This window comes from Sciurus carolinensis, chromosome X (genome assembly GCF_902686445.1).
Source record: "Sciurus carolinensis chromosome X, mSciCar1.2, whole genome shotgun sequence".
Taxonomy (NCBI): domain Eukaryota; kingdom Metazoa; phylum Chordata; class Mammalia; order Rodentia; family Sciuridae; genus Sciurus; species Sciurus carolinensis.
In genome coordinates, this window is record NC_062232.1 from 31,659,635 (window position 1) to 31,685,681 (window position 26,047).

Consider the following 26,047-nt stretch of genomic DNA (forward strand, 5'->3'; position numbering starts at 1 on the left):
GCAAAAGATGATTGACCATAAAGGGAGAGCCTATGGAAAAGTGTTTCAACAAGAAGGGCATGGCCAATTGGGTCACAAAATGTGGACAGATAGGGTAAAAGCCAAATGCCCACTTCATTTAGCAATGTGGTGATCATTAATGTTGAAAAGAGCTGTTTGGTAGGGTCATTTGAGTAGGTACAGAGTGGGAGAAACTGAGGAAAAGACATCAAAGTGAAAGCTTTGGATAGGATATAGAGATGGATTCAGAGGGAAGAGGAGACAGTAGTCAGGGAAGTTAGTTGGATGGAAGGCTTTTGTGAAACTAGGAGAGACTTGAGAATACTGAGGACTCAAATGGAGTAGATGGAGAGAGTGCAGATTCAGGAGAGTGAGATAATAATCAATAACATAATGCAGGAGGAGATGACATCCAGACCCCATGTGGATGAGCTTCCCTGTTAGAAGGAGACAACATTTCTAGCATACAGGAAGAGAGGGAGAAAACCCTCTTTTCACAATATAATATTGATGTATATGATACATTTATATATATAGATACATGATATCTATATACCATTAATATATATGATCTAGAGTTATGTCATATGTATCATACTTATAGCTATGATATAGGTCTAGATCATACATGATACAGTATATGATGGTACTACTGTCCAGCTCAGAAGGTTGTTGGGAGATATTAGGTAATGCATGTGAAACAACTTGGAGCCTGGAATAGAACTGCACTCAATAGTGTTAGCTATTATTAATGAGGCAGAGTTGACTATGCCAACTGTTTTCATCATCAAAACCTAGGATATGCCACAGTTCAAACACCTGAATCTCAGTAACCTAAACAAAGAAGTTTCTTTCTCACACATACTATATGTTCAGTATGGGTCAATGGGGAGATCTGCTCCATCTGGTTACACAGGAGCCCAGGTTACTGAGAGAAGGTTGATTACATTATAGCTACACCATATGCAACTTGTGATCTCTTTGAATGCTGTAGCAAGGCAAGAGAGAAGGAGCAGGAAATTGAATGCTTCAGGCCAGAAGTGATATGTTTCTCCTTCTTATAACCCATTGACCAGATCCAGCGTTATGTGCCTCTGTGCTCCTCGGGGACTGAGGAATACGGGAGAGCCCTTGGACATTCAGTGAGCAGTTAATACCTCTGCTGCAATCACTGCAGTCAGATTGCTTCAGCCCATGGAGTTACCTCCTTCATGTTGGAGAAGGTAGGGTTTTCCATGGCTTATGACTCTCAGCAGTACTCTTGTGCTCTTTTGATGCCCTCTGCATACATGGCCAAACACTCAAGATAATCCTCAGGAAATCATGTTGATGCACAAAAGTCATCGTACATCTGAAAACATGTACAAGTCTCAGCAATTTCCTCTATTAATTCTAGTTGTTATTCATTTCTGGAGCATTTTGTGTCAACTAAAAATAGAGGCATGTATGAACAAGGAAGACATTTGATGGATTGTGCTTCCTAGCTGAATTCATTTCTTTTTTTGACAGCATTCATCAAAACTTCCAAGGCCTGCATTCCGAGTTGCTTTACAGTACAGCTGCCATTGCTATTTATTTCTCTGCGTGTCTCCACTTTGCAACCTTGATTGTGAAATTTTCACAAACATCCAAAATTTCAACACAGATTCTAATGGACTTTCTGATTTCTGAATTTTTTCATGCAGCTCTGAGGTCTCACAAGTCCAAATCCTTTTACTTATGAAAAAGAAGAAGTTCGGGGGGGTGTCCATGATGCTACCCAGAGAAAAAAAAATCTGCATTTTTGTTCCTTTCTTAATTATTTGGTCCAGTATTTTTAAATCCTTAATTTGTATACACATCATCTAGACATCTTGTTAAGGTTCTGATTCTGCATTTTTAACAAGTTCCCAGTTGCTGCTGTTGCTGTTGGTCCATAGAAACACTTTGGGTAGTATGTTAATCAGTTTTTCATCGCTATGATCAACATACCTCACAATAACTACTTAGAGGAGAAAAAGTTTATTTTGGGCTCACAGTTTCAGAGGTTCAGTTTATCGTCTGCCAACTCCATTATCTTGGGCCTGAGTGAAGCATAAGATCCTGGTAGAAGAGCATGACCGAGGAAAGCAGCTCAACTTATGACAGAAAATAGAGAGCACAAGGAGCCGGGGACAAAGTATAAACCCCAAAGTCATGTCCCCAGTGAGTCACTTCTCCAGCCACACCCTACCTAGCTTCAGTTACCACCCAGTTAATCTATTCAAATTATTAATCCATAAAATCTGATTTATCTACTGACCAGGTTACTAACAGCTCTCATAATCTAATTGTTTTACCCTGAACATTCCTGTATTAACACAGGAGCTTCTGGGAGATACCGCATATCCGAATGACAATAAGTAATAAGAATTTAAACTGTGGAAAGGCATAAAAACTAGTCTATAGAAGCCAGAAAGGAAAAGACAGATATATGTGATTATAGACATTTAATGAACAAAGATGCTAGTATTAAGAATATGTATAGACATCAATAAATCAATAAGGAAAAGGCAAAAGATGATAAAAATGGGCAAAGGATATAGCATGCATTCATAGAGTTAAAAATCCAAATGGTCAATATGCTTACTAAAATATGTTCATCCCTCCTGGACATAAGGGAAATGGAAAATAAGTAATAATTAGATAACACATTATACTTGTAAGATTGGCATTAAATATCAATAATTTTAGTTTTGAGTGTTTATACAGGCTATATCTTCATAGGAAGACTATTGGCAAAATTTGTGTAATCACATTAGACATTAATTTGCCAATACTAAATAAAATTGAAAAGGTAACCTGTGCCAAAGAGGCATATATGAGGATTCTCATTACAGCAGTATCCTAGGAAAAAAAAGTGGGTATTATTTGGATAAGATTCCTCGAAAGGTCAATGTGTTAAAGGTTTGTTTGATAATCTACCACAATAATGGGAGATGGTGGAACCTTTAATAAGTAGGGCCTAGTGAAGGAAGTTAGGTCATTGTGGGCATGTTCTTGTAGTAGATATTGGAACTATGGTCTCTTCCTGTTTCTTTTGCCTCCTGGTTGCCATGAGGTAAGAAGTTTCCTCAGCCACATACTCCTTCCATGATGTACTGCCTTGCCACAGGCCCAAAATCATGGGGCCAACCAACTGAATCGCTGACATTTTGAGTCAAAATAAAACTTTCCTCCCTATAAGTTGCTTATTTCAGGTATTTTGCCACAACAATGAAAAGCTGACTAACATTTAACCTCAATGTCCATCACCAAAGGAGTGGACACACTTTATTTACATAACAGGATATTATGTAGCAGTCAAAACTGATGAACCAGTTCTACATGTATAAAAGTGAAAAATTCATGAAAACATAATTTTGAGAGAAAAAAATCACAAAATGATGTGTATTATATTATGCTATTTTATTAAAAAATTTAAACTCATAAAATACCTTCCCATGGCTACTGGTTTCACCCATAAGGAAAGCCAGAGTCCTAACCATAGCCTACAGGACCACATTGTATGGCTCTCTACCTCACTGAGCTCATCTCCCACCCCAAATCTGAAAAGAAAGGAATTATTAAATCACTTTACATATGTTATTGATTTGCAAGTGATTCTCTTAGCAAATACTGAACCAGGATTCAAACCTAGTTTTATTCACACTAATAACTGGATTCCCTCCATTACATCATACTCTAATAAAATGGTGATTTTTTGCTGTAATATAAGTAGGCATCACTCTTTGCTAGACATGATTCATATATCCAAATGAGACAAGTCCCCTTCTTTGGGAGGTCACCTAACCTAGCATTGTTGCAAATTGCTAAGAAAATTCTTTGACTCTTCTTTTGGAAGAGACACCAAAGCATGGGATATGTGCTGGTTAAAAAGCTATGGAAATGGAAAATCCTTAAACTTTGCCTATAAGAAAGATTTTTAGAAAACAGATTTATTCTGATTATATTTTTGAAAAAGTTATTTTGAACAATAATTTGAAGCTTAAGTTGATGAAAATTTAAAATACTGTCAAGAAGAAAAATAAGTCACAAATACAGGGTGACTACAAAGAAGTACATCTGATGATCTTGGATGGGTAATGAATTAAATCAGGATGCAGTTCCAAAAGAAGAATTTTTTAGTAACTGTGACAGTAATTGTATGATGAGGCAATTTCCTGGATAGCTACTTTGAAGGACCATGGAGTATGGTGATTGTAGCTTCGGTTAATCTCTCTTATTATACACTAGTTATTTCCTAGGCATTCTACATATTAACTGTTCAACCCCATATATTACAGGAGAGAAAACCAAGGTATTATGTTATCTATGGTCTCTCAGCTAAAATACAGTAGGGCTGAGGTTTGAACTAGAATCTATGCTCTTAAAAACTACACTCTACTGCCTCTTGAAAGAGCACTGAGTAGTACCCTTCAAACTTTTTAGATTATTCATCTTCACTTCCAATCAACCCAAAAGCCAGAAGATATAAGAGCCCATTGATATGGCCCATGCAAATCAGCTTTCCTGAGTTAATATCTTGTACTTGAGGCTATCAGCTGGTACACAGACTCGGAGAGGAGACTGAGGAATGAGGCTCAGACAAGAGGGCAGAGATCAGAAGATATTACCCAGCAGAAACAATAATGTGTATTTACATATTTATACTACTGTGTTCATATGTTGTATGCACTGTAAAACATTCACAAAAAATAGAGAATTTAAAATAAGATTAAAAAAATAACTAAAAGTTTTATTATTTGTTTTGCTTCACTAAGATGGATTGTCTTGAACATCCGAGGGTGACACACACCCCACATTAGAGACTAGGCTTGGGAAAGTGAGGTTTTGAATCCAGGCATTACCACTGATTACCTTAGTAATCTGGGCAAGTTGCTTGCTCTCTGCCTCTGATTCTTTTTCTGTTAAATCAGGACAATAACTTCAAATTTGCAGAATTCGGTGGTTTAAATGAGATGATGTGAACAAAAGCTGTAGTTCCTGGCTTTCAGCAAGCTCTTTACATATTACTTTGCCTCATAGTTTTAATTCCCCTTATTTGTGTTTCATGGTCTGTGTTTTTAAAGTTTCATTACTTTGTACACACTCCTATAATTAAGTTGGAGGCAGCCTTGCAGTTAGTCTTGGTGCATCTAGATGGAGCCAGATTAATAGCTTTTCCATGCTGCCTCATTCTAAACATGGCGCAGCTGTTTCTCTTTCACAGCAAAGAAAACTAGGGAGGAGACATCTGGAAGAACCTGTGTGCATTTTACTTTGTGCAAAGCACTATAGGAATTGGGAGGGAGAGAGGGAGGACTTAATGACTGTCAGACACTTAAAAATGAATAGCCCAACTGTTCAGCAATTGTGTCTGTGAACAGAGGTTCCCTTTTACATCTGCTGTTTGTCATTGCCCTTTGTGACTGGGAATCAGGCTTGAAAACTCTCCAAGTGTATTTTGAGCCATTTTTTAATCTCAGCCTTTCCATGGGTGACTTTTTCCTAACAGGGTCCCTTGGATACATTCAGCCCATTTACTATTACCATTCACTGAAAATTTCACCTTTGATCCCAACTCTGAACTTTTGTTCCTTCCTTATCCTTCTCTTAGAATGCAAAGTCTGTTGGGTTTCCTTGTCATAAAGTTAACCAGAAAAGGAATGTAATTGAAGGTCCATCAGCTAGGTTTCCAACTAACAGATGACAAACTCGTGTTAGGATAATTTCAGAGTTTAAAAGGAACCAATTTTAGAAGTTCATTGGATTAGACAAAGGGGAATGAAGGGAAGGGAGCGGGGATGGGAATAGGAAAGACAATAGAATGAATTGGACATAACTTTCCTATGTTCATATGTGAATTCATGACCAGTGTAACTCTACATAATGTACAACTACAAGAATGGGAAGTTATACTCCATGTATGCCTCATATATCAAAATACACTCTACTGTCATGTGTACCTATAAAGAACAAATAAAATAGTTTTTTAAAAAGAAACCAATTTTGAAGGGGTTGGGACAAACCCAAGGCATAGTGCTAATAGCAATGTTGGACAGACCCAGAGCTAACAGCAGTGGAGTTGTTACTATCCCTTGGCCCAAAGATATAAAGGGATGGAGAGTTTATTAGAACTTGGAAGGAGAAAGAGTCGTGTAGAGCAGGTCACCTTGAATGGAAAAGTAAATCTCTATTGAAGAGCAAGCCAACCCATGATATCCAGATAGGGAGGGAACAATGAGAATAAACAATTTTCACTTGCCCTTTCCCCACTCTCCTGCTGGAATTCCAATAGTCAAACCAACCAAAAGCTGGAAGATGAGAGCTCATTGATGTAGCCCACACAAATCAGCTTTCATAGGTAGATATCTAGCATGTGAGGCAATCAACTGGGGCACAGAGTCAGTATGAAGGCTGGGGATGACTGGGGAAGGAGGCTCAGAAACAGAAAAGACAGAGATCAAGAAAGGCCACCCAACAGGAATAATTTGGCTAAGACACAACTGCTAGATGTAGCTGCTGCTTTCACCATACTTCTAATCTCACTGATTGTCCCTTCACCATTTGGTCATACTCCCAAGAGCAAAGTCCTGAGTGGGAGCATCCAATTGGCTGAGGCTAATTCACCTATCCACACCCTCTTTTCCAAGGGTTGGATAGAGGAAATATTGCCTGCCTTTGGCTTTTCTGGTGGGAACTGGGACACTGCCTTTCAAAACTCACACAATGGGAGATTTCTAGATATTAAGAAAAAGTTCAGAAACAAGACTGTGTCCCTTCTTAAAAACAGACAAGTCTCTACTGACAAATGACCTCCTCAGTCCCTTTTTATTAATCTGTAATAGTAAGACTATCAAAAAAGATTACTGACTTTTTAAAAAAATTCTAGTTCCCTCCCTTTCCACTCTCTCTCTCTCTCTCTCTATCTCTATCTCTATCTCTCTCTCTCTCATATATCCTTCCTTCCTCCATTTCCTGATCTCAGGAAGGCCTCTTTGTCTCTGTAGATCTTTATGAAAGAGAGCAAGATGAAGATACACAAATTTAGTTGGGAATTCAAATGCTGGGCAGTCAACAATATATACGGGTCCATCCAGTAGAATTCTCTAGTCAATATTTTCTTGGTAGAATGCTTAAGACCTCTTGGGTTACGGATGTGTAAACTTCACTGAACATGCATTTCCTTTAATATGGTGTTGGAGATTTTCAGCTGCTATCTTTATAGGAAACATTTATATTATATTTATGTCCTTAAAATGAAATGCAACATTTATTAACTGAGTAATAAACATGACAGACATAAGAGGCTCCTCCACCCTATATGGCTTCTGGTGTGTATTCATAGGGACATCAACATTCCTACCTTCTGAGAAGTCATTCACATTTTCCTCAAAACCTCCTTGTCTCCAGTCTTTAATCTTGTTCTTCCAATGTGCCTAATTATCTGGCCAAATCATGAGCCACTGCTCATAAAGTGGTATAGATCCATGCCTCAGATCATCTCTCCTTTCAGTTAAAATGCAGTGAGGTACACTGCTTGAAGTATTGCTCTCTGGGAACATTTACCTTATTTCACTCCTTAGATTCAAAATGGCTGCTCATCAATCTACAGTGAATCTTGAAGTATTAGACCAATCTAAAATTACATTTCTCATCCTCCATCAAGCATCCTTATACTTATTCCCATGTACACTTCTCAGAGTTTTACCAACATAAACTACAAGTTTGGAAGTTCATTGACTTTCTCTGACTTTTGACTTTGTTAGAGCCACCTTCTTCTTGGGATCATGCTGACGTCTGACAATCTTGGGAATTGTTGGGGAAAGGAGAAGGATGAAGCAAACTGACTTCATCTTGCAGGGTAACTCCCTCAGGTGAAAGAGCATCTTCATTCAAGGGAAGAACAGTCTCATCAGGCAAGGTAGGAAAGATTTCTTAAGCTGGCAAGGAAGATTCAATGAGAATTAAAGGTTCAGCATTCGTAGGGTCCTCTAAATCCTCTCATATATTTCCATGTCAATTTTCCACTTTCAGTCTAACCCAGATAATGCCACAATATGCAACTCAGAAACCTGTCAGGACTGTGAATACTACTGATATTGTAATTCATCAACACACTGGATCAAGTCAAAGTCTGAATTTATCTTCAACCATCTCAGATCTGCTGAGGCAAATGACTTTTTTACACCATTAAGCTATTTATTATAAGAAGCAGTCAACTCATCAGCTGCCATTGAACTCCTCATGCCCTTCATACTATTGTCCTTTGAATTGGATGTTCATTGGACATTCCAGGTGACCATAGGCAATTGTTTAATAAACTGGTTTGCTGTCGTGTTTCTAAGGGGGAGTTTTACTGTCAGTCAACCAATTCCAGTTTTATCAATTTTCTCTGAAGGTCAGTTGCCTCCAGGTTATTTTATGATACCAATTTCTGAATCAGTCAGAGTTCTTGGGGGGGGGGGAAGATTTAGTGGGAAACCATCAGGGAACTCAGAGAATTAACAGGAAGCCTGGAGAGGAATACTTGGGCAAATGTGGGAAACTAGGGAGGGGAGGCAATAGGAAATCAGGTTGTGGTGTAGCCAGTATCTTAGCTGTTGTCCACAGCCACCACTGGACCTAGTCACTAAGCAAGACATTGCTAGCCACTGAACATGGCCAGAAATACTGGTGGATACCAGCATGGTAAATTTCATTTCACTGCCTCTTTTTCTTTAGTCATTCGAGATTCAAAACCCAAGGTGGGAGCATCCACTGGATCATGTGCCAATAGGCTAGATTCATGGAGGGAGGGTAGAGAGAGAGTAAAACTTTATACTAGCTGAAGTGGGGGTTTGGATGATGAGCAGTGAAAACTTTTCTCTCAGTAAACAGTAAAAAATGCTTTCATTAGAGGTCCAGAAGTTGTTTTTGTTCTAACATTTGCTTTCTCTTTCTCCCCCCTTTAACTGCTTTGGAGGTCACTGTACCTCTCTAGTCCTCTGGAGGAAAGAGTTAGATTAAGATGTTCAAGGTCCATCTATGTCTCAGACCTCTCACAAATCTAGTAAGGAAGCTATGAGGTTAACATTAGGAGTTTAACGAATGCATAATTTAGGATCTTATTTTTATCTAGTGAGTTGTTTTAAATGATCATTTTTGACCCAATTGCTCATTAAATATAATACTTCTGCATATGTCACATTCTACATATTCATTGAATTTCCCTATAATATTAAATACTAAAGCATTTGTTACCTTATGTGCCTTTTGACATTTCTTGTTGATTTTAATAGTTTCCTTGGTAACCACCTCCCCTGCCAATTTAAAATGCATATAAAAATCAAGGTGAATCTTAGGGAGAACAGTGATAAAGGAAGTTGATATTCCAGGAAGCCTTAGGGTCTTATCAAGGTTGATGCATCACTTTTACTTTAAATCTCTTATCTATCTAATTATTTCACCACTTTGATTAAATGAAGCTAAAATTGGTATTGATGAAAAGAGAAAGCACAATCAAAGAAGCAGATAAGCAAATAATTGAACACAAATAACTTTTAATTATACTCTCTTAATAAAGTTAAGGAATGGTGTCAGGTGCCAACATCACTTTGTCAAATCAAAGGGCAGAGTCAGGATGAAAAAGAAGAAAATAGCACAGAATGTTTTGAAAATTGTGGTCAATTTCAAAACTATAAAACATTTTTATAATAATTTGGCTCCAAAACAACCTTAAATCCTGGACCAAGGATATGTTCATGCTCTCCAATGAAAATTCAATTGTTTACATTCCTCCCCTTTTGTAACCATTTGTAGAATCCTACTGAAGTCCCTGGAATTCTTTAAACTCAAAAAAATAGGTAGATTTCCAGACATGGCAGTTACACCTGGCAAGTTTCAAATGCTGTTCAATTTGGAATTAGAGTAGTGAAACTAGCAAATAGTTTTCACTTTAAGGTGATCAAATAGTTTCTTCTAAACTCAGTAATGCATTTACCCTTTGCCCCCTTCCTAACACAAAGGTTATCTGGATTATTTATCCTCTCTGTGTAGTGTCCTGCTGTGATGCATAGTGCATGAGAACAAATACATGGTAGTGATATATAGATGGTTCCTAACTTATAACCGTTTGGCTTTCTTTTTAACCTTATAATGGTACAAAAATGATATGCATTTAATAGAAACTCTACTTTGAATTTTGAATTTTGTTCTTTTCCTGGGCTAGCTCTGTGCAATCTGATACACTCATGATTCTGACCAGCAGCAACAAGCCCCAGTACCCAGTAAGCTACATAATCACAGGGGGGAACCAACCAACAATTGTCATGTGTTGTGTTACTAAGCTAGGATAGCCAGTAGGATAGGTGTATTAAGTGTATGTTTGACTTAAAATTATTTTTTTCCACTACTGAGGACTGAACCCAGGGTCACTCAGTAACTAAGTTCTATCCTCAGCCCTTTTTATTTTTTATTTTGGGGCTCACTAAGTTGCTGAGGCTGGCTTTGAATTTGTGATCCTCCTGCCTCAGTCTTTAGAGTCACAGGGATAACAGGCATGCACCACTGTGCCTGGTTTCTGAAGGTGATCTTCATGTGTTATTTTCATATGGACTTTGCAAAATGTATTGTTGATGTCTCCAAAGTCATTCTATGTTCAATTGATTGGGATGAACCTCCTTTAGAAAATGACTGCCTTGTTTTCATGTCCCTCATTGCTTTGAATAAGCAGGCTGTAACTGTAAATTTTAACTGGCAAAAAGAGTAGTGGCCATGATAGTGAAGAGATTTTATGATCCATTTTTATTATACTTCTTTACACTGGAAGGCAATAATCACTCTTGGCATTTATAGAGTGCTTTGTATTTTTGAAGCACTTAACAATCATTAATTACTTTATCTCATTTCCATCTCAAATGGGATAGGTTGCTTAGCATGACAGGGTCACAGAAGGACAATAAAAGATTAGAAACTTACAATGTTAGGCAGTTGATGTACTGAGGAGAACAAAGTTCTTTGTTTTCACATCATTTATGGGAAAAAGGAAAAGGGAAGAAGAAACCATATATAGGTGCTCACTGAGAAGCATTACACTTGTTTCTTATTTTTTATTAATTTAGAGGACAACAGGGTGGTTTGAAATTTCACACAATTCCAAAGAGTGAATGAAAGAAAGCAGGGGTCCTCAATATTTTTATTTCTAGGAAAGTGACTATTATAAGCCAACCACAGGACCAGAAGTGGGGGTTCTTACCACATGTACTGATTGTAGTAATTAACAAAAGCTAACATTTATTGAACACTGTTGGGTCAGGAACAAACATGGCTATACTTAGGCTCCTTCACCAAGACTTCCGGTGGGCTATGTTATGTTTTTAGTGTGTAGCCAAGGCTGGTAATCGGTTATGTTACGGTTAGTCAAAGCCAGAAACACTGTAATTCAGTGTATAGATTCAAGGTCATAAACATTAAATTGTGAGCATGTGCCCTCTTATGTAACCTGTTGGCAGTGTTCCTTCTTTGTTTGGTCTGCATATAAAAGGGGCCTATGGTAATTGGCCAATGGGGCTAATTGGGACAAAATGAAGACTAAAAGGAAACTGGGGGCTAAAACTGAAGCTGGGGGCTGGCTAATGGCTATGGTCGCCTCCAAATAAAGGATGACCAATAGCCCCACCATGCTGCACATCTTTCAATTGCCAGATCTTCCAGCCTTGTTTCCTGGGTCAGAGTTCCCTCATGGTAAACACTGAGCCATGTACTCTATAATCCACTATCACATTCCATCCTCACAACAAAGCTACAAGTCGGAACTAATAGTGCCACCAATCAACAAAGGAGGAATCTAAGATTTAGAGAAACTAATTTGTTTAGGATAAATTGCTCTCCAGGTCATAACTCACTCCCAAACCCTTGGATTAACTCACCTATACTGTTTCCCAGATGATCTGCCTATTCCTTGATGGCAATACACTGGGTAACAAGCATGACCTGGGAATGAACTCCTTGGTTTTCCAGAAGAAATGATTCTGAACTCCAGTTGAAGAATTCAGGAGGAAGAAATCAGTGATGGTGAGTACCTAGTCTCATAATCCAGCCTCCAAATATTCAACAAAATTGCACTAAAAGGACTTGTTTCTCTTTCATACTGGGGACAAAAGATTCCCATGGCTTATCTTCTAGATACTGGATAGGTTCTATCTTTACAGGCCACAGAGTTGTTTCCATTGATCAATCTTAAGAAAAGAAGGCTGTGTTTAACCAGTAGCTGAAGGTAAGGGCTGAGCACTTGCTTAGCACATGTAACCTAATAAAACAATCAAGAGCCGGTCAAGATGACTTCCTGAGTAGGGTCTGGTGAGAGGTATCAACTATAAAGATGACTGCACATTTCACTAAGAACTAGAAATGGGCAGAGAAGGCATTCATGAAACATGACTTTTGAGTACATGTAAGAATATGTGTCCTGGACTTGAGGGGAGAATATTGTCTTGGAAATTATTACTGAGACAGTGCTTCTAGACTAAGCCCTGATCAACAGGAAGCAATGCCAATGATCTCACAAGGCCCTCATCACTCAAGCCCGGAAGTGTCTAGTAGTCCCAGGGAGCTTCAGGGATGGTGGTTGAGACACTGGTGAACTTTGAACATCTGTGATTTCTCTGTTTGCTTAATGCCTGATAGCCTTTGGTCTGCTAATAAATCTCCTTTATGCACAGCTTGACCTCTGCACTTCCAAGGGGAGGAATTGGAATCAACCTATGAGGAAAGAGAGGCTCTAGGATTCTGGGTGGGAGCTTGAGCAAATAAAAGGGTACCCTTGGAAAAGAACTTGCCCTTTGCATCTCATTTACCTTTGACATGAGGTTGGAACATTAACCATAATTTTTACCCTTTTCCTGTCTCATAAATTGTGCTGTGCATTTCTTAATCTTGTCTGCTATGTTGAAATTTACTAGATCAGAAAATAAAAAGCATTAGGCATGAAAATTTGAGATTCTTGTCCCTTTCTAAGCTCTGGAAAATTCTGAGCTCAGATTAAAACCAAGAACTGCAAGATTAAGTGATCAACAGAAGGATGACTTCAGTGGCAATGTGCTCTAAATGGCAGGAGAGAATAAAGATTATACTTAAATTTGATGAACTCTGTTCAGAATTTTGGACTTCATGGGGGAACTGATTACCTTCTTCAAGAGCCTCAGTTGGAAGTATACAGTGGGAAAAGGGGTGTAGATAATCTTTACTGATTTCACAATTTCTCTTAGGGTCTGCCATTTGAACACTCATCAGTGATATAGCAAGAAAACATCTCCGAATCAATATTTTTAGACAAAGTTCCATTATCATCTGTTAATTGAAAAATAATTTTCAGATTTTCTGTAAATCAGGAGCTCCTTGGGTAACACATATACATGTGGAGAGAAAAACAACCAGCTGAGAGGTGATTTCTTTCACTATCATAATTCTAATTTCTTTCCTATTGCCAGTTCCCATGCAGATCCAAGTCACATAATAATTCTTCCATAGGGCAGAGCTTTACAGCTTATGAAGCATCCCAGGGATATTAATGCATAAGAATTATTGGATTCTTCCTCATACTGGATATGATCCAGGACATAGAGCACTCATAAGAAAAGGGAAATTGGATATCAATATGTGGGGGGAAACCCTCAATCTAAACCTCAAACCCTAGATGAAACTTATCTCAAATGGATCATAGATCTGAATATCAAATATAAGGCTATAAAATTTTCAGAATGCATAGAACATCTTTGTGACCTTGGGTTATACAAAAAGTTTGCAGGTATAGTATCAACAGCTTGATCCATAAAATGAAAAACATGGTAAATTGAACTTAATCAAAATTTAAAATTTTTTGCTTTGCAAAAGATATTGTCTGATCAAGGGGAGTGAGGAGGGAAGGGAAAGGGAGAATACTGGGGAATAATATTGTCCAAATTATGTTGTTATATTATGCACATGTACAAATATGTAACAATGAATCCTTATTTTTTGGGGGGGCGCTGGGGATCGAACCCAGGGCCTTATGCTTATAAGGCAAGCACTCTACCAACTGAGCTATCTCCCCAGTCCCCTGAATCCTTATTTTATTTTATTTTATTTTTTTTATTATTGTAAACAAATGGGATACATGTTGTTTCTCTGTTTGTACATGGCGTAAAGGCATACCATTTGTGTAATCATAAATTTACATAGGGTAATGTTGTTTGATTCATTGTTATTTTTTCCCTTTCCCCCCACCCCTCCCACCCCTCTTTTCCCTCTATACAGTCCTTCCTTCCTCCATTCTTGCCCCCCTCCCTAACCCTAACTCTAACCCTAACACTAACCCCTCCCACCCCCCATTATGGGTCATCATCCACTTATTAGCAATATCATTCATCCTTTGGTTTTTTGAGATTGGTTTATCTCACTTAGCATGATATTCTCCAGTTTCATCCATTTGCCTGCAAATGCCATAATTTCATCATTCTTTATGGCTGAGTAATATTCCATTGTATATATATATCACATTTTCTTTATCCATTCATCAATTGAAGGACATCTAGGTTGGTTCCACAATCTGGCTATTGTGAACTGAGCAGCTATGAACATTGATGTGTGAATCCTTATTTTATATACAACTATAAGGCAATAAAAATATGGAAAAAAGACACTGTCTCAAGAACAAAATATAAGCTAGAGACTGGGGAAAAATTATTGGCAAGTCATATATACAATAAAGATCTTGTATCAAGAATATGTGTGTGTGTTTGAATATATATACACAATAAGAAACAAATTAATTTTTAAAAAGTAGATAATAGGTTTTAACAGACATTTCATCAAAGAAGACATGCAGATGACAATCAGGTGAAAAGATGTTCAACATTATTAACCTTTTAAGAAATGCAAATTAAAACCATCATTTGCACTACATATCTGTTAGGTTGGTGACACTGAAAAATACTGACAATACCAAGTGCTGGAAGGATCTCTTATGCTTTACTTCTGGGACTGCAAAATGATGTAGTCATTCTGGAAAACAATGTGACAGTTCCTTCAAAAGTTAAGCATATAAGTACATTAAGATCCAGTCATTCTATTCTTGGATGTCTGCCCTAGGTAAAACAAAACAAAACAAAACATATGTTCTCACAAAATACTATATAGAAATGTTTATAGCAGATCTATTTACAAACTCCCCAAATGGAAACACCCCAAGTATCCTTTAGTAGGGGAATGGATAAATAAACTGATAGGTTCTTACAATTGGGTACTGCTCAACAATAAAAGGAACAAACTAGTGATACATGCAATAAGGATAAATTTTGAACAATAGGTTCTGAACTAGACATGATTTTTTCCATGTTGTCATATGAGAACTCTTCAAAACCTAATCCAAATTGTGTATCAGTAGGCATTTGGCTGCAAGAAACAAAACCCCAATTCAGAGTGATTTAAACAACAAGGACATTAATCATTTCACATAACAAGGTGTTCAATGGTTAGGAAGGTCATTAGGTTGGTTGATTTTTAAATTTAATAATGTCATAAATGACTGAGACTTTTTCCTTTTTTCCACTCTGCCAACCACAACTTCGTTCTAAGGATACTCCCTCTCATGTCCACAGGATGGGTATTGGTCTCAGACAGGGATACAAACTTCTTTGTTCATATCCAGTAGAAAATACAACACCTGCAACCATTTCACAGAACTTGGAAGACAACTAAAGGGTATACTGCATGCAAATGTTGTAGTTTCTTTAGGAGGCTAGACAACTAGCTATAAACATTATTTATGTAATTAGTAAACTCTGAAATAAACCAGAGCTTCTCACTGCAGTAACAACCATTTTCCTTATTTGTATAAAGCCCAAATTTGCAATAGTTTCTTCGGTCATAGATACACTAGGCTATTAGACACTGTTTGTTGAGCAAAGTTTCCCAAGCACTGTCATAAGTCATTTTATTAAAAAATTTGTTGGACAGATAAGGACTCTGAGGGTCTCAAGTAACATGACCAAGTTCACCATCAGTCAGTGTCTGAGTCAGAGGTCACATTTGATCTTCAAGCATTTCTTTCTTCATTCTTTTTTATATCACATTGATTCCCTGTTTAGTGCTTGGATTTTACTAGGGATATAACTGGAGGAACATCATGTTAAGCAAAAAAAGTCACACAAAGAAAGACAAGTATCATGTTTTCTGTTAATAAGGGAATTAAAGAAACAAACAAGATGATCTGAAGATAGAAGAGGGACTACGAGGGACTGGGAAGAGGGTTGCAGGTAGTGGGGAGAAAGGGAAGGGGAAGAGAGTAGAAAAAGGAAAGATGGACACAATAATGCAGCATATATGCATGTATGGAAATATTCCATTAATTTGTACAATTACTATGTGTTAATCATAATAATAAAAAGAAGTGTCAGGTATGTCACGAATGACTGAATGCCAAGAAGGTACAAACAGGACACAGACACTCAAGGTTGTACATTTTTCATGGCATTCTTGGTGGCAGCAGGACTTCATTTAAATGGTTAATGGATGGGGCAGCCTCCTTTCCATTTGTGAATCATTGGTCGTTTCCCTATACACTCTATTTATCCCTGCCTCTGTGTCTACTCAATGGTTTCTTCGTTGCTGTAAAATCCTTTTAGTTCCTTCAAATTTTGAAAACTCCCCAGTTCTTGCAATTCATCAAAGATCAGTGCCACCTCCTTCAGAAAACCTATCTAACTATCCTCTGATGGTGGAAGCTGATTGAGGGTCAAAGCAAGCTGGAGGATCTCATGTGGCCTGAAGAAGGGAGTAGATAACAAGTTCCTCTCCCCTGGTTGGGATGTGTGGGGTCAAAGGACAGAGACAAAAGTTGTATCCTAGAGTCATTCCAAATGATGGATTTCATGTGGGAAGGGACTCTCCTATCACTATATTCCTCAGAGCTCACCCAACACAACTATTTTTGGAGGCAGAAAAAATATGACTTATTGGAAGACTGAATAAACAAAGGGAACCAGGTAGGAAGTCAAACAAGGAGTTGAAGCTGAATTAGAGAAATAATTGAGGACTGAACAAGAGCCCGTGGATAAATTCTGAGGATGAACAACAAAGCCAGTACGGTAGATAGGTTCCACATATGGCTTAATCAGTGAGATAGCCTATCTTTTCAGATCCAGTGAAATTACCTTTAATCTCATTCCACATCAAGTGCAGCTACTAATCTCCATGGATAGCATCAGTTTCCCTTAGTCCCCTCTAACTTTGAGCCCCTACTTCCTTAGAATTAGGATTTGTGGGTTGCTTCTGCATCTCAGAAGCGGTATCCACGTTCTCTAGCTCAGAACTGCAAACACTTCTTGACCTCTCCCCAGTATTGCTCAGGCGAGTTGTTTGTGTGGTTAGCACAATTTGCTGACGATAATAGGGTGACGATAGGCGCTTTCTGTTAGCATGCAGTTTGGCCTCTTCTCCCTCAGTCTCTGTGCAAACATTCAATTTCCCTCCCTGTATTACGTGAGCAGTTTTGCTCTCTGGAACCTATCCAACAACTGGCTGCGTTTTGCCTCTTCGAAGATGCTTTACTGTCTTTTCAAACAAAGCAACCGTCTATTCTCCTACTTGGCACATTCACTTTCTACTGTCTCATCTCTGTGCCTTTACAGTTGCTTCTGCTTGGAATATTCTTTTCCAGAATGGAAGATTTGGCCAAGGTTCAGAAATTTGTCTTTCTCTCTATCTGACATCATTCTCCATAAGCAGAAGGGAAGAATGTCAAGATTTATTTCTCTGCTAATATCAATATGGCATCACAACTATCTTTGTCCCTGAAGTGGCTGTAGTTGGTTTTAAAATCACACTAATTTTTGTATTCTACAGACTTCTATCAAGAGCTGTCCTAGCTTGGCTAAGTCACATAAATTGACCAGAAGAGGGGGCACCCATCCCTTTCCCTTCTTCCTAGCCTCCCGTCCTTCCTATCTTGGAACACTACCCCTTCCCTGTGATGCTGGAAAAATTTATCTGGACCTCTTCCATGGGACTGTATTATGGATATTTATTTACAAATATTATCATCTTTCTTGAAATGTAAACTTCCCAAAGGTGAGATCATTTCCTTTTCTGAAATTCTAGTCCAGCCCAGTATCTGACACAATAGACTTTGGAAACATCCAATTTATAGCTATGGATGGATGAATGAATGTGAAGCTATGGATGAGCCCTTGGTGATCTGGAGAGACTGCCAGGAGAAGGAATATGTAGTAATCACTCCTCACTTCTACTGACTGTCAGCTCCTGATAGGACCAATAAGCAGTTATTTATTTGTTGAAAACCCACTATGTGCAAGGCACAAGGGGAGCTCCAAGACTGAGATCTTTTTATCATACCTTTGTCCCACCTCTAGCTTCCTGTCACACACACACACACACACACACACACAAAGCTTCCAAGCCACTTCTTTCTATTTGCTTTTGTGGAAAGGCTGGGACTGAGACGTAGGAAAGTGGTAATCAGTGGAAATACTCAGGGCTGTCACATCTACATCTGGGGTTCTGCACTGCCAATTCACATTTTCTGAATGAGTTATTTCTATGTACCTTCACAGCAGCCAGCACTGCAGTGCCTTGCATACATTATATGCTCAATGGGTACTTGTCAACTGATTTTATACAAGCATATGACAGTATAAATACATTATGAAAAATGAGGAGGCTGGGCACTAAAAGAGTCAGGGTTCTTTTTCAAAAAATACACAGCAGTGGAATTAGGCTTAAAGTTCAAATGCTCTTGCACCCGGCCCTGCAGTATCTGTAGCCAGGACAAACGGTTAAGGTGTTTGAAAGGTGATCCAACCTTTGCCCCCTTCCTGCAATTGAAAGCATTCACAGTTTTGAGGTGGCTCCCACTGGCTGATTTGCTGTGGAGTTTTCAAGAGCATAGAATTATTCTTTACACTATCAAAAGAAGATGCTGTTTAATTTGAGGATCCTGTTGAACAATGCTGCTCTTAGAAATGGTCACAATTTTGTGGTACGAAATTTTCGGTAAGTGACAGTCATTTGGGTCTGATTTAGGAACCATCGTGATAAATGTATTCTGCAGAGAAGGGCAGTTGCAAAAGACGTCTTTGCAGAGTGTAACACCACAGTCTATCTTACGTGAGACATCTTTCTCTAATTCCAGCTAAGCTTTCATTTCTCAGTCTTTTGGAATCAGATTTCATTGTGCACTGGGTTGGTGGAAGCTAACTGTGGCAGGTATAACAGACTAAATGCTCTTGACATCTTCCATTTGTGTACATTTGAAACAAGCAACTGACTGAAGGAAATGAGAGGAACTGATTTACGCAGGGCCTTCAACTTGTATTTGGGTTTTCTGGAAAATAATATATCACTCTAGGGTTTTGGGACTAATCAGTTCCTCTTAAAAATGAACTCCAAAGAGCAACTGGGAAAATATTTACAAAGCTACAGTAAAAGAGCCTTATATGTGATGGGGATAACTGTATTTTTTTTTTTTTTACAAAATCCAAATTTGAAATTCATCTCTAAAATTGTTTGTGGCATGTGCAAAGGAGGTTGCCTCCAATGAATTCATGATAAAATCTTACGTCCTGCTTGCAGCCATTGAGCATGCATGTGGTTGAAGGTGGCATGGATGGTGGCAGTGGGGAAGGGGGAAGAGCAAGCAGGGAAAATGAGTTAGCTGGTAAGCAAGGTCATCAAGTGCAGACATGTTTTCCAGGAAGCTTCTAGAGTATAGTTGCCTGTTGATGATCAGAATTTCCCTAGAGCCTCTTTACACTTAACAACCTCAAAACGACCTGACTTCCTAAAGGAAGAAGGTTTTGGTCTGAAATTTTCTCCTACTATTAGGAAGTGGACCTAATCTGACAGTGGCCCTGGGCCTCACTTCTCAGGACCACCTGGCAACTCTAGGTTCTCTGGACTCCACCATTAGCTCTCCTTCTCCTCCTCCCTATCCTTCTCTCTCTCTCTCTCTCTCTCTCTCTCTCTCTCTCTCTCTCTCTCTCTCTCTCTCTCTCTGGTACTGGGGATTGAACCCAGGGGCACTTTACTACGGAGCTACACTCCCAGCCCTTTTAAATATTTTTAATTTTGACAAAGGTCTCACTAAGTTGATTAGGGTCTTGCTAAGTTGCTGAGACTGGCCTTGACTTGCCATTCTCCTGATTCATCTGCCCAAATTGCTGGAATTATAGGCATCTGCTACTGCTCCTGGCTAGCACCACTTCTTTGGCAAACATAAAGCTCTTGGAAGTCAGAATGGCATAGTGAATGATGATATAAATCAAGTCCATAGTATTAGACTTAGGTGAGACTTCATAGCTATGAAATAATGTCTTCTCTTATTTTACAGATAACATAAATGAAGTCCACAGAGATTATGGGGTTTACCAACTAGTGCCAGAGTTAGACCACAAAACCCAAGAATCTAAAGAAAACTCAGATTTTGGAGTCCAAGAAACTAGGTTTCAGACCTGGAACCACCACTAACGGGCTATATGACCTTAAGCAACTCATTAATCTGTAATGTTGCTTCACCTATAAAATGGGAAAGGATAATACTGGTTCTGCCCACATTATAAGGTAGTTCAGTCATTAAGCCTACAGAAATTCATTGAGCACCTAATTTTTGCCATGCTGTATGCAAGATTCTGGAGATATAGTAGTAAATAAGGTAAAAATATACTTCATTCCAGCCACATAAAGTCACAGTCTAGTGATAATCAATGAGACAGTGTGTGAAACCTGTAAAGTAACAGATCAATGTCCATTGTTTCTTTATTATTTTATTCCATTGAGTTACAATTTTTATCAATTCACATTGATAAAAATGTGATGGAATTTTATTCCTTAGTTTTTAACAAAGAAAAAAACACATCGAGCTGAAAATACTCTAACTAATGGATAACCAAAACTTTAAACTTGTACTCTTCTTGGAAAATCACTGTTGTTTGATTTTTTAAATGATTCTTGCAGATTAAATTTGGCAGGTAAAACTTTTTCCAAATAATTGGATATGCACTAATATTCTCTTCTCTATATCCAATTAGCTAGACTACATTTCTGAAAATTCTGGTTAGCTATCTTTCACAGTGAGGGAGGCTAGGGCAAAATATGGCTAAAGTAAGTCAAATCTATACTTGCTGTTTGAAAATAAAAAAGCCTCAAGTCACCCAGGTTGTGAGAAATCCAATAGTGTGTCTCCATTGAAAAATAAGATATCACTGAAACAGTTTCAACATGGTGTTCTCATGTGGTACAGGTATTTTTCTTTCCTACTATTTTGTTTAGCCACACTACCTGCCAGCTAGATGAATTCAGAATTTCTGATCTTTAATAAGACCTACAACCTTTCATAAAAAAAAAAAAACCAAAAAACTCCCCTCAATGAGAGAGAAAAGTTCCTGGGAAAATTTGTGTTATAGTTCTACACTTTTATTTTGATTTTCAGCCTTTCAGTGGTTCAGGCATGTAATCCCAGAGACTCAGGAGGCTGAGGCAGAAGGATTGCAAGTTCAAGGCCAGCCTCAGCAACTTAGTGAGGTCTTGTCTCAAAATAAAATATACAAAAGGCTGGGGTGGTGAAGTGCCCCTGGGTTCAATACCCAATATAAAAAAAAGTCATGGAGTTCTTTGTCTTTTTCCCAACTCTTAGAGAAAGGGAAAGATCTTTGTTATGCAAAATACCATGTGAGTTTACCACTAGAGAGTAATGGGAAATAGGTGGTTAGGGTTTGGCAGTGCCACAAAAAAAGGATTGCACAGTTTTGAAGTGAGGAGCCATTTTGCCTTGGACATGATAAAATAACAGCTGAAGTGAGACTGAAACCATCTACACAGGCCCCTGGATCAATCATTTTTAGTCAATTAATTTTTTTTTTTTACAAAATCAATAAGATCAGACACCAAGACTGCTGAAAACATCCAATCCACAGGCTTTCCATCTCACAAACAAGGCTCTGGAGCCTGGCTGTGTTTGGATAATAGTGTCCTATGATTTGTTGCCTATTAGGGAAACCACTTAGAGCTTTTAAAGAAACCACTAAAAATCTCTTTCTTTATCAGAGAAGACCAATTTGTAAGCGCAGTTCAATTTCATCTCACAAATAGAAATTTCTTCAAAGAATATTGAGCTAAGCCACCAATTCTGTAGAGGTTATGGATTGGAGCTGGAGGTGACTGGTTTTCAGCTATTTCATTCCAGACCTCTATAAGGACTCACATAACTCATTATGTTCCCTTCATCCCACACACATGCCCATCTGTACACATGTGGACACACAGACAAAGCAATTACAGACCTTCCATTCTCTTGTATATAGGAGAGAAAACAGTGCTCTTTGATTATTCACATTTTATGTTGAAACTTAAAATGAATGCCTTTTGAAAAAAACATATCCTAACTTGACTTTAGAAAACCATGTAAGAATGATATCAGGACTGGAATGGAGACATGATGTTTCCTTTGACCAACAGTAGAATTGTTTCCTAGTTCGTTGGTTTTAGCAATTGAACTAAAAGAAAAGAAGCCATTTATTTTTAGCAGTTTCAGATTTCCAATCTTTAAATAATGAATCTACCTAAAGTGAGCCCTCATCCAAATTCTTCAAATCTCAGAGAATTTCCACAAATTTAGAATATTAACAATCTAAGGTATTTTAGAAACACCGTGTCACTCAGTTATCAATAGTAATTTATACTGCTTATGGGCATAAGGAAAGAGTAAGGAAGATTTCAAGGGAATTCTGGTTAAAAATTGTTATAGATGCTAAAAATAAAATTAATAATTTTGGAAAAGATTCATAGCTTTTTTTACATCCATGGGATCATTTAAAGGTTTTGTGAAAATAAAGTTGCTTTTCCTTGCTTACTTCCTAATATGCCTTTTTGAGAATGAGAGAAAGGGATGGGATTAAAAAGAACTGAGAACTGAGAAATATTGTGTTTGTAAACCTCATGAGTATTGTGGAAGACGAAGACATGGAGAATCATTAATTTAGTTCATTTTCTCAATTTTTTCAGATGAGTAATTGAAACCAAAGATGGCAAACAACCTTCCCAAGGTCATAGTTTATTCCTCCAACTGGGCCAAACTAGGGCTACAACTCAACTTATTAAAGTCACAGTTCTTTTCATTATGCTAACTTTGGTCCCTCCAAATTGATCAGGTTGGCCAATCCACCTTTGCCCAATATCTTTTTGATGTATGACCAGAATATCTCAATAAAGAAAAAAACCCAAGAAAATATGCCTTAACTCTTGCATTAATGAAAAGTGAAGAAAACATTAATTTCAGCCATCAGGCCTATTGGCCCTCTCTTCTGACTCCAGAAGCTAAAGTCTTTATCTCAGATTCTCAAGGGGGTTCAGAATACCATTTGACACTGAAGTTTTTCCTATTCTGGCAAAGTCAGTTTCTGACTGACCATATTTTACTCAAATCAAGCACTTTCTTTTCCAACAAAATGCAGTTATACCAGAGAATCCATTCAAGTCTCTCTCATCCCCCAATTTACCAGATTTGGAAAATGCAGACTCAAACAATGAAAGGTTTCATTTTGCTAGTAGCAAATACTCTTCCATTTTCTAACTAGTAAGATATTTGGGCAAATCTAATTCAAGAATCTATTATTACCTTGGCTTAGCTTCTTAGCGTTCAGTGATTTGGGGTTAAGAAATCTCTGTAATTACTTTTTTAAGGGGTAAAATTAATATAAGGAACAAGTCATGCCTTTTTTCAAAGGCTCTGGCTCTAACCAGCCTGCAAATGACATTTTAAAAAATCTTTATTTTATTTTGTTTTTTGATTGACACATAATATTAGTACACATTTATGAGGTGCAATGTGATATTTTGATTCATGTATATATTGGATAGTGATCAACTCAGGGTAATTAGCATATCCATCACCTTGACAGTTTTGATGGAAAATCTGTGTGTGGCTCCCATTGTTTTCCCAATTTTGTCTCCTCCTTATTATGTGTGAGCTAAAGAATGATAATGTGCTATAGGTCTGGTTTAGCAATGCAATTTCTTATTTCCTTCTGGCTTACTTCTTGCACACTTGTACAACATAAGAAGACCAAACTTTTGATGGAAGGATGATAGTGATTTGGGCCTTGGTTCTGGAATTTGTGATTGAGAGTAGACTGTCTCCAATCAAGGCATGGAGTCTCTATAGGAACTTAATGACTTTATAGCAGCAGTCTGACTAATTCAAGTGTGCATTTATCATCAAAAAGCAAGAAAATGCTTGATACAGACCAGATAAAAATAAGCCCATGTTAGAGGCATTTTGACATGGCCCAATTGTGGAGCTCTAATTCTCTAATTTTTATTAACTTTGGAAAGAGGTGTGGCAGTTTCATTTTGGAGCCAAAGGGAGGTCTATGAGGAGATAGTAAACAGGATAGGAATTTAAAGTAGGACCATTGTGTTTGCTTTCCTTCCAGTGATAAATTTTCCTGGTTAGTTCTTGATATCTCTGAAAAACAACTCTTTCCCAAGCTACCATTTCCTGCCCCACCTCTTGGATAGAATTGAGGGAGGTGGTGACTACTCTAATGACTTTTCAACCATATAAACAGCATGACCCCCTTCATCAGTAGATCTACAATTTTTTAAATTTTCTAGTTAATCACTCAAGTCCTTGCATACTGGTGTGACAAGATGTACAGTATCCATCTCTCTACCGTTTTTGTTCATAAGAACCCTGAGGACTTATTCTCTCCAAAAGGGGTTTGTCAATCACTGTTGCTGTACTTCACATTCACCCTTCACCATGCTATGGGCAAACACTGGTCCTACTTGGTCTTCTCTCCAGTTTTTCAGGTTGGGAGCATTTTACTCAGGGAAATGTTCTTAAGATACAAGGTTATAATGCTCTTATTTCATGAATGTATGTCCAACCTTTGTTCCAAGTAGGATAACTACTATACCAGACTAGTTGGTCCCTAGAACCTTTCAGCTTTAGCAACACTCTAGTCCACAATCAACTGTCCTCCATGACTCTTTTATATTATACCACGAATTGAACCCAGGGGTTCTCAACCACTGAGCCACACACCCCAGTACTTTTTATTTTTTTTGCTTTGAGATAGGTTCTTACTAAATTGCTTAGGCCCTTGCTAAGTTGCTTGAGGCTGGCTTTGAACTTGAGATCTTCCTGCCTCAGCCTCCCCAGCTGCTGGGATTATAGGCATGTATCACCACACCCAGCCCTCCATGACTCTTAAGCCTTGTGTTTAGCCTGGTTCACAGACTACACTTGCTCTTGCCTCAACTTGATCTGAAGGCTCTTGGTGTCTTTTCTTGGATCAGAATTTGGTCAGGACATTGAAAATCTATCATGGTAAATCTCTCTAACATCATTCCCAGAAATCTACTGAATTTGATTTACTTGGTCCCAAAGACCTACTATCATTTTTTCATCCATTTACTTGAATTATTTATTGAGTGCCTACTCTATCCCAACTACTGCAGTAAACACCGGGTATATATGAGTGAATAAAACAGGTAGAGTCCCTGACATCATAGATCATCTAACCCAATGAGGAGTTTAAGGTAAGCAACAGACAGACACAATAATATATATTAAAAACCATGACAAATGTTATGAACAAATTGAAGGGAAAATTAAGAATACTTAGCACTGTTAGGGAAGGAATCTCATAGGAGATGGTATTTAAGCTCCTAGCCCAAAGAGAAGGAAACTGCCTTGGAGCTGAGGGGAGAGTGTTTTAGATAGAATAAATGACATATCAAAGTGTCCTGTCATGAGAAAGCATTTGGTGTAAAGGCTGCCTTTCTCCTGCATTGTTTCAATGTGCATGAATTTTAACCACCACAGTTTAGTTAATAGCACTAGTATCCCAAGAATACAGTTCAAAGTTTTGTTACCATTAATTATAAGTAATTATATAAAGAAAAATCTTTATTGCTAATTCTTTGGTCCACAAATCAGTATGTGATTCACAGATGTGCAACATGATCAGTGACCAATCACATCACTTCTTTCAAGTCTGTTGGTAATTGG

General features: G+C 38.0%; 1 protein-coding gene, 1 long non-coding RNA gene and 1 other non-coding gene across 3 annotated transcripts in view; 2 read left to right on the top strand and 1 right to left on the bottom strand.

Annotated features, from left to right (window-relative positions):
* The first annotated feature begins 1,089 nt into the window (after positions 1–1,089).
* LOC124972467 (uncharacterized) lies at positions 1,090–13,150 on the top strand. Its single transcript, XR_007106465.1, has 5 exons — positions 1,090–1,223; positions 7,770–7,924; positions 8,038–8,298; positions 11,926–12,054; positions 12,192–13,150. It is a non-coding gene; the product is annotated as an uncharacterized LOC124972467 (long non-coding RNA).
* An 846-nt stretch (positions 13,151–13,996) lies between these two features.
* Positions 13,997–14,071, bottom strand: Trnai-uau (transfer RNA isoleucine (anticodon UAU)). The gene has a single exon. It is a non-coding gene; the product is annotated as a tRNA-Ile (tRNA).
* Positions 14,072–18,829: 4,758 nt separating this feature from the next.
* Otc (ornithine transcarbamylase) overlaps positions 18,830–26,047 on the top strand; it is a 57,872-nt gene continuing 50,654 nt past the window's right edge. Inside the window, exon 1 of the mRNA XM_047535100.1 lies at positions 18,830–19,029. Coding sequence (XP_047391056.1) covers positions 18,953–19,029 — 77 coding nt within the window. The 5' untranslated portion in view covers positions 18,830–18,952. The remainder of the gene's footprint in view (positions 19,030–26,047) is intronic.